Source organism: Falco biarmicus, chromosome 7 (assembly GCF_023638135.1).
Source record: "Falco biarmicus isolate bFalBia1 chromosome 7, bFalBia1.pri, whole genome shotgun sequence".
NCBI classification, from domain to species: domain Eukaryota; kingdom Metazoa; phylum Chordata; class Aves; order Falconiformes; family Falconidae; genus Falco; species Falco biarmicus.
In genome coordinates, this window is record NC_079294.1 from 827,216 (window position 1) to 837,075 (window position 9,860).

At 40.4% G+C, this 9,860-nt stretch overlaps 1 protein-coding gene across 1 annotated transcript in view; it reads left to right on the forward strand.

The window, feature by feature from the left end:
* Positions 1 to 8,215, forward strand: part of EHD4 (EH domain containing 4) — a 30,957-nt gene extending 22,742 nt beyond the window's left edge. Inside the window, exons 5-6 of the mRNA XM_056344845.1 lie at positions 1,812 to 1,976; positions 3,628 to 8,215. Of these exons, the coding sequence (XP_056200820.1) occupies positions 1,812 to 1,976; positions 3,628 to 4,185 (723 nt within the window). The 3' untranslated portion in view covers positions 4,186 to 8,215. The remainder of the gene's footprint in view (positions 1 to 1,811; positions 1,977 to 3,627) is intronic.
* The last annotated feature ends 1,645 nt before the right edge of the window (positions 8,216 to 9,860 follow it).

Here is a 9,860-nt window from a genome sequence, read left to right on the forward strand (position 1 = left end):
TTAGTGCTTGTAAACTGTAAACATACTTTTCTGGTTTTGCTAGAAGTATTAATATCCATAAAATTACTTACAGTAATTTATAAAGTCTCTTAGAATTGGTTCTGTCATTCTGGAGAAATAGTCAAATATACCCTATTAGAAAAATTAATGGGTTTATGCAGAAACCCTGCTTCTTTCTGGTGTTGTTTTATTTTCCTCTGTAGAAATTTAAGTTTATGTACAATTAAAATGCATGCACTTTTTTTAGATATGAGGAGTTAATTCTGTGTGAAAGTTGTGATTGGAGACTTGTAAATACAAACTGTCTGCATTGTTTTTCTTTAAAACAATTGTTTTCTTTAAAAAAAAAGAGGGTTTTTTTCCCCATTTCCAGTAAGCCTCCTAAATAAGTAAGGAAAGGAATGGGAGAGCACTTCCCCTGTACAGATTGTGTAAGCTTTGTACAGGATACTATAAGGCACATTCTCTATTGTGTTTTGGTAGGTATTAAGTATTATACTTACACCACACCTGTGTAATCGCTTTTCCTACTGATGCTTTTTTGTGGTAGTCTGTCTTCCCCTAGTCTTCAAAACAGCAGCTTTTTACCACTCAGCAGTTTGGTAGAGGTTCTTATTTTTTAATGTGTTTTTCTCTGTGTGTGTGTGTGTATGTGTGTGAGAATTGTAAGTATCTTCTGTTCTGGGAACAGGTGCATCCTTTTTTTTAATGAAGAAGAATGTGAGTTCTGTAAAGATTTATTCTCTTGTGGAGGTCATTTGACTTCAGTGGTCCTGGCTGGGTCAGAGCTCAGGAAAGCAGTTTGATTGTGTCAAATTGTGATAGTATGCATCGCTTCTAAAAGAAATCTGCCTTTGCACAGAACGAGTATCAGTGTCCACACAAAACGGAATACCTGAACTCACCTCAGTTAAGAAGTGCAACTGCTGTTTCTGTCCTGGGCCAAATCACCCACCGTGGCCAAGCAGATCCTTTTGGTGGTGACAGTTGGTGGGAGGGTGCCAAGGGGAAGACATGAATGGTTCAGGGTAAGGGTGGAAGGAGGGTGCATGGGCAGGATGGGCGTTTTGATGGCAGTGCTGGATTATCCTGGTGGCAGATGGGAAACTCGAAGACCTCTGCAAGTACTGATGTGTTTTAGGACTTGTCCTAAATTAATGCCTGTCTTTATATGCTGGAAAGACTCTACTTCTCCCTAAGGCTTCGCAAGGCAGCCATGGCATGCTGTTCTTATAATACACTGACTGCTTTCATCCTCTGGTGGCTGCATAAATGCAGACTACAGGTACTCGCTTTTCTGGGAGTAAATAGGTAGGAATGCAGTGTCACTTCCAATTAGATAGCCCTGCCACTTAGTATGCTTGGATTACTCGAGGCGTTTTCCCATTGCTTCCCACAATAACTGGCAAGGCAAATGGAATTACAGATCTCTACCACCAAGGCAGATGGACCAGTATGGCTGGTGCCCTGTGTGTGATCTGTGCACGTAGTATCAGGATACGGTTTTGGGGCCTTGCTTTTTCTCTCACTGTTGGTGCTGATAGAATGCTGTACTGTGCTTCTCCTTAAACTGCAAGTGTGCGTATGTATTTCTTTTAAATGTTTGCTTTCTTTCTGCCCCTGAAAGGAGTGCTGAAAGCAGCAAAGGCTGGTTGATAACTGTTCATATAAACATGAAACTCCAGAAACAATTGTTGCTATCTTCTCCCTGAGCTTACGGAAACATTCATTTATTTTATGACTTGGGTGAAGAACACTAATGTTAAGTGTAGATAAACGGTAGCCTTGATTTCAGTTTTGCTGCTCCTTAGGTTCACGCTTACATCATCAGCCATCTGAAAAAAGAAATGCCCTCTGTATTTGGAAAAGAGAACAAGAAGAAGGAGCTGATCAGCAGATTACCAGAGATCTATATCCAGCTGCAAAGGGAATACCATATCTCAGCAGGGGACTTCCCTGAAGTCAAGAAAATGCAGGTAAGATGGTAGATTACAGTTTCACTGAAACAATACTGTGTTTCCAACATGGTTGCCACATCGGAAAAGATAGGACAGATATCAGGAACCCACAGTTTGGGGTGACCATGGGCTAGTCATGAGTGTGATGGAGGATGATTTCCAGACTGCCACTTGCGTATCATTCTGACAATTTGTGGTACACTTAGACTGCTAATCATAGAGTGATCAGTGGCTGATTAACTTATCTATGGGGTGCACAAGTTTCTTTTATGAACTAAAATACTTAACTTGGAAATCAATTCTTGATATGAGATAGTAAAGTGTAGGTGAAGTGCAAGATCTATTTGAGCTAGGTTTTCACAGGCAGGATTGTTGGAAGGGTTTAATGAGTTAGGCTTTAAAAGGGGCTGACTCTTCCCTTGCCATTTCTGCTGGTGATGTGAAATGAGAGAATGAGAGATGATCACTTGTCAGTTTGAGTACTGAAATAAAATTTGAATGAAAATTAATCAAATAGTGCGTGTCGCTAAGCCTCAGCAGCAGATGGCAGCAAATATATATATATACATGAGAGATCAGTCATTTCTGTAATGAGGAGCAAAATTGTGAGAAAACAATTATGCCAACAGATAGCAGGTTTGACCTTTACTTTCTAAGATTTATTGCATATCGTAAATTTGAGCTCATCAGTTGCTGTAAATCAGATGATGGTGTATAAACGTCACCTGAGCAGAGTCATTGGTAACGATTGGCAGTTTTCCTCTAAGAAATCCAGTTCTGTGTGCATGGGCAGAGCCACTTGCCTATACTTCAGGGTTCTTGGGTTCGTACCGTAATAGTTCTGATGTGTATGGGAGCAGCTCCCTGAGGTTAGGGATGTGATTTCTTAACAATATCATTTCGTGAGGGTGGCTTGGTTTTTTAAGTTTCCACTGTAACGCTCTCTTCCCAGCTAGTATTTTGCATGTATAAATCATTTAGTAATTGCCTAAAGCATTTTTAATTTTCCTATGCTGTGGTGTAAAATGTGCTTGTGTTGTAATAGCATGTATCACCCGGTTAAACATCTCACTGAGGTTAGTAGGAGTTTATGTACAATGAAAACTCAGCAGGGACCGTATGACTTAATGAGTTATGGCAGCACATCTATAAAAAAACCTGCTGCTGTTATCCCAGATCAATTTTTCTTCACTGGTAAAGGGCACTTCTTCACAACCTAACAACAAACAAGAAGTTTAATCTATAAAATCACATCAGTCTTGCAAACTTTTGTATTTACTTTTAACTTTAAACACTTGCATGAGGGCTAGCAGGACTGAGGACCTACTTGCATGCTTTCTTTGATGTTTGGAAGATCACCAAGTGGAAAGATGTTGGGTAACATTCATCAGCTGCCATGTTTTTGTGCATTGCCATTTTGAAAATCATATTGTAAATGTAATTTAATAGATGAACTCAGACACTGTTGCAAAATTGTCTTTGTGTGTTTGTTCAATATATTGGGTGTATGGTACCTATGTGTCAGCTTTGCTTCTCCTTCAAGAGTAGTTTCAGTTACGGAAGCAGCTTCAGAAGGTAACATTGTTTTAACTTGAAGCCCATTCTTTAAGTTCTTCAGTGTATATGAAATGTTTCTAACTGCTGTCACTGAAACCTTTGTCACTGACAGGAGCTGTTGGAGTCTTGCGACTTTACCAAATTTCATTCTTTGAAACCAAAGCTAATTGAGGCTGTGGATAACATGCTGGCCAACAAAATTGCTTCCCTGATGAGCCTGATCAGACAGGAAGAGAGCAATATGCCCACAGAGATCGTACATGGTGGAGCATTTGATGGCACCATGGCAGGACCGTTTGGCCACGGATACGGAGAAGGTGCTAAGGAAGGAGCTGACGAAGATGAATGGGTTGTTGCCAAAGATAAACCTGCTTATGATGAGATTTTCTACACTCTCTCGCCAATCAATGGCAAAATATCTGGGATTAGTGCAAAGAAGGAGATGGTGACTTCTAAACTACCCAACAGTGTCTTGGGGAAGATCTGGAAACTTGCAGACTGTGATGGTGATGGGATGCTGGATGATGAGGAGTTTGCATTAGCAAAACATCTCATCAAGATTAAACTGGATGGATATGAACTGCCAGGCACGCTACCTTCCCACCTGGTGCCACCATCTCACAGGAAACCTTTCCAGACAGCAGAGCGAGGAATACAAGGAGAAGAATGAGGATTTTGGAAATCTTTCAGTAAACGTGTTGAAACCACCAAAATATGAAATTAGGCTTAGATCCTTCAATCTCACAGTGCATTTCATGCAAGCTACTGAAATTAGAAGCATGGTAGCAGGGAAACATTTGTGTAGCTGTCCCTGCTGACCTTCACTCAGACATGCTTATCACAAGTGCCTTGTATAGATCTGTCATACGGTGAAAATGTTTTTGTAGTCCTGCTTCTGTGTCTTGCTGGCTTTACAACCATAAAGCAGAAAAGGCCATGTATAAAAATCACTGACCTTCATCAAACCTAAATACTTATCAACCATAAGTTTCTCAAAACTATTTTAAATAGTACAAGGAAGCTTTAAATGTTAAATTCACCTGCCTATGCAAGGAACATCTTCTATGCTGAAAACCATACTTTGGGCATTGAGTGAACGTCAGCATGTCTGTAGTTTAAGAAAAGGCTGATATAAAAAGGAAACTTTATTTTTGTTCTTTTTATTATTTAATAGGGGGTTAGAAAAAGAGAAAAGAGTAACGGGGAGAGTCTGAGTGCTCAGGATATGAGCAGACTTGTGTTAAAACTTTACTGATTATAGTTAGAACTACAAAATAATAAAATGATTCTTTTAATGTCATCATTGTGTCTTATCTGAAGAACTGCTTCTTCAGTTTTATACAGCATAATATACTGTATTATCGTTAGAAGAACTGAATCTCCTTTGTTCCTTGGATTGGGAGTTTCTTTTGAGGTTTCAGTTTAGCTGCTCTGCAGACAATAAATTTCTGAATTGGTCAAAGTGACAGAGCAGAATGTTTTCATAAGCTAAAAAAACACACCAAAGCCCCCATGTTTCCATTGAAATAAAGCTTCACTTTCTGTTCAGAAAAGGTTCATTGTGCAAAGTCATCCTCTTGAAAGCACATCAAATTGTCAAGGGAAATTTTTATTGGTATTTAATTTATATTTACAGGTAATTACACAGTTACCTCTGTATATTTTTAAATACGTAATATTTTTAAGAAAAGTTTTTAATTTCTTTTGCCAACATGTAGCTGACAACCACAAAAGAGATGTGCGATTCCTGTGGTGGCAGATTTGAAAGATGGGAATGCTAATGGGAATCTTTACATTGACTGTAATAAATGATAGACTTGTCCCTCCAGATATTATTCCTTTATCGAAAACAATCTGTGAAAGGAATGGATGCTTAATAAACCTGCATTTTTCTGACAACACAATCAAAGGTGAACATATTGGCTGCTAACAACCGATAGTTATCAGTATCCTAAAAGAATGCAAATTTCTGGCCCTGTGAACTCAAGTCTTTCAGGGAGGGACAGTTCTTTTCTAAAATGAAACTTGGCAGGCAGTTTTCCTCTCTGCGTGTGAGCAGGAGTTGACTTGTGTTGCATTTATAGTATGAAATACCCCACGCATCAAAGGTACTACAGTTTTGAGCACTCTTTGAGTCTCAGTAAGTGGTAGCAGTGGTGCCTTCTGAGACAGAGTAAGCCAAAAAGTGTTTTGGCATCCTTGCAGCATAGAGGTGGGGAGAAAAGTTCTGGCACTGTCTCCCGGGTAAGACTTGAGTCACACTTACATGTTCAGATTTGTAGGTGACCTAAGAAGACCTTCAGCTTCTTTCTTCAAATTGTACATTTGTAGGTTGTCAGTCAGGTTTAATACTTCAGATCTTTCTGCATGTCTTAGCTTTCTGCATCTGTTCTATTCTGATTGTTGTGAACTTTGCCAGGGCTCTGCTATGGGAAAACAATGAAGGTATTGTAAGTAATGACAGAAGAACACGTTTACCTTGCTAGGCTTCTGGGCCTGTGTCAAGGATATCCTGGCACAGTTAAATTGTTCTTGAGGACTTGGTAGCTTTTTTGAATTCTTGGGGTTTTCTCCTGTTGTTCAAGCATACCAATTTTATTTCTGTTAGATCTAAATTAGGAGCCAAATTAGCCTTACTGCATCTCTGTGCACTTTAGTAGAGCTACGAAACTTGACTATGAGTCTACCTGTGTGACTGCACATCTGCAGCGTAACTGATTTTCTATGTCATTTACTTTTGACTGAACAAAAAGTAGTCTATAGACACTGCAGGAGTTGTTAAAAACAGGCTGCAGCATTAGTTATGTATGCTTGTTTGTGTGTAGTGTCTGCAGTCAGTAACAAATCAGTACACTAATGACCAACCTGACTAGCTTAGTAAGGAGAGCCGTCAGGGGAAAGAAAGCAATCTTGGGTGTTGTGACTACTGTAGTGTGGGCAAAGCTTGAGAGGATCTGGGAAGTTGCTGATGTTCTGACTGTCTGCCTTAACTTGCTCTTCAGTGTTTAGAGGGTTCCAGGGTTGGACCCATGTTTGAGTTCCCACTGCGTGCAGCTTCCAGAGGTGATGCTCCAAGTGCCTTGGAGCCATATGATCCCATGCCATTAGAAATACCCTTCTGTGAGAGAAGCAGCATAGTGATTTTGTTTTTTCTAGCTTTACTGGTAATAAAACGGAGATCGCAGCCTTTTCTTCAGTCTCTGTGACTGAAGGGGCTTAGGGGAGAAACACTGAAATGCGTTGGTTTGGTAAGTGAAAATATTTTGACTAGATGAGGTTGAAATGTTTTGCTTTGTTTCGTGTAGAATTTGGAAGGGGAATGCATGAAGCATGTATAGGAGTAGAGGTGGATTTTTCTCTGCTTATCTGGAGGAATAGAACTGTTTCAGGATTGGCATGCAGAGCTGCATGCATTAAAGTATTTCTAGATCCGTGGTGCAGTGCACTAGCATTGTACTTAGTTGATAGGCATAAAGTACATTTCATGTGGACTTTAAACAGCACTTTCTTGCACAGCTAAACTGTTACAGTATGCTGCTGTTGCTTAGGGGAAGGGATCTCTTCTCACAGATGTGTGGGCCTGCTCCATTTGCCTTGCTAGCTCTCTGGCTTGTCAGATCTGGCGAGCCATTCAGTTGGTTAAACCAGCTGCATGCAGCACTCGGGATAATGTTCTGTGGCCCGTGCTTGAGTCCATAGTGAGTCCATACGTGAGGAGCATGAGAGGTGAGCAGGATTACCTTCTCTCATGAAATTGTGCTCTACGTAGTTATTGGGAATAGCAGTATGAGGTGAGCTTTGGTGTTCGGTTTGATGTTACCAATATCTGCTGAAGAAAGACTAAGATGTTAGATTTTCTGGCCATTTTATGCCTAGGTTTTCAATTACATTTGCTACAAGACTATTCAAAACTGCCAGTAATTCATCCTGTGAAATCGATGCCCACTGATGTAGTAGTCTTCTGCCATAAACCAAAGTAGAGACTGCTGCTTTTACCTCTGCTCCAACTAAACACAGTTTTAATTCTCAACCCTAGTTCTGTTCCCACGAATGAATTATAATTTTGTTGTAGATTGGAACAGAAAATGTGGGGCTAGCACTCATCACCATCATACAACACAGTCTTTTAAAGCTATGGCAGCTCGAAAATGGTTAGCTTAGAAAGATTTTTAGGTCAGGGTGAGGTCCCAGTTGGTCAGGGTTGGCATGGATTTGTGTGGAACCTAGTATCAAAGCCACAGCACCAGGTCCCTGACTTTCAGCAATGTCATTTATCCCCAGTACTTGAAACGTGCCCTCCTCTTCTCACTTTCTTCCCGTCACAACACGCACTCACTTTGGTGGCTCTTTACATTGTTGGAATTCAAGCACAGTTTGAAGTGTATGGTTTGATGGGTATGTGTAACTGAGAGAATTAATATGAACTTTGTTTTCTACTTCACATGCTCACCTTTTCTAATAATTTTGTTAAACACTGTGTTTTCACTTCAAAGGCACTCCTAATTTTTGAGGGAAGGCTTGTGTGTAGTGTGCTTCAGTTTGTCCAACTAGGCGAACAAAGTTGTAAGTTCATTATTGTTGCACTTTTATTACACAATAAATTCCTTGCAGATACTGTAATATATTTTAATATGCTTTGTAATCATCTTTAGAAAGCGGTGATAAAAATTGCTGATTTAATAAACTAATATTGAACTACCCGAGGTTTTCTTTTGTAGGCTTCTTGCTGGAAGGTAATCTTTCAATGACTATAATTTTGTACTTCTGCTACTTAAGGCTTATAGGCATAGTAGCTATTTGGCAAGCTGCTTATTGTCCCACCTCAGTGTATATATCCATAATAAGTTATGGCTGTTTCTCTTCTGTGGCTTTGAACATGTTGCTGAAATTACTGCCCACACCAAGGTTTGACTCCAGAATTCAATTTATATTTGAAAAGGAAAAAAAAACAACAAACCCAAACCCAAAAAACCCACCAAACCTCCAGCACCTCTCTGTAATTAGCTTTTTATAGCAAAATGTAACTTTGAACTTTCTTAATGTCTAAGGATGGAAATTTGTTAAAGTGTGGAAGATAAATGAAAAACTTACTGTGTAGACTGGAAGCTAGAAACTTGAGCTGAGAGGCACTACTTTTAACTTCAGCGGGGGTACTAACTTTGAAAAATTAGATAGATTAAAGAGCAGTTTAGCAAAAGGACTTCGATATGTTTGTCCCAAAAAAATCAAAGGGCATCTTCCACACTGTGCTACCTGCTACTTAGAAATAACCAATTATATCAATAGAATATTCGTTTTAATGTTGTGCTTAAATTAATTCCTGTTCTCCTTCTCCCATATACACACAACTCGAAGCATCTCTGAAGAGGCATCTGTGCCAGCGGGATGGTTTAGCTATTGTTCCTGCTACTGTCAAGCCTGAGTGCCACAGAGTTACAAGGGTTTGTATGTAGCAGCGTTCGCAAGCTGGGCCATTCTGCCCATGGTGGCCATGCCGCATGTCACATGAGAGCAATGTTTCACGGGCAAACAATGTGCTGCTGTGGGTTCCTGGAGGCCACGTTGCTGTTGAATCGCAGTGGTTGGTTTGAACTGTTTGTTACAGAAGTCAGAAGCAGTGCGGAGAAAATGAAGTTTTAATGGGGTTTGGGTTTTTTTAGTAGAATGGTGTTTTACATACCCTGTGTACAAGCCATTTCAGACTGAAAATTTACAGCACACTTGATGATTAAGTGTTCTGCTCTAAGCCACAGCTTATATTTGAACAATGGGAGAAGTGGATGAATGTCGACACTACCAGTTTGATGCTTTAAGTTTTACAATCATTGTCACTTCTAATATTTGGCACCCTTGAAACTGTGAAACATTTCTCTTTATGCCTACTGTGCCATTTGGTTTCTCCAAACTTTGTCATTGGCTCCTGTGTTTGGCGTATTTGTAAGTGCACTGGAGGCTCTGTGACGGTGCAGGTAGTGGTTGTGAGTGCAGAGGACCTTCTGCAAAGCTTGGCCCTCGGGCTAGCCTGCCTGATGTGAGTAGGCACCCCCGGGAGAAAGAGCTGGCCGCGTTGCCCTGCTTAGGCACGCACAGGCCATCTGCAGAAGGTGCCTCCCTTCACTGGGGGCTCATGGCAACGAGCTATGAACATGGAAATAACCACTTCTGGTTACGGAAATAATCTTCTGGAAATAACCACTCAAACCCAGCAAGCACCGGTTGTGATCAAACCAGTCAGGAGGAGGTGCACGTGTTTTTCTTGGTTACATTCCGAAGTCCTGTATTTATACAGGTTTTCTGACCCCTGAGGGAAAAATACCTTCTTTTGTGGAAACCACGGTACTGAGC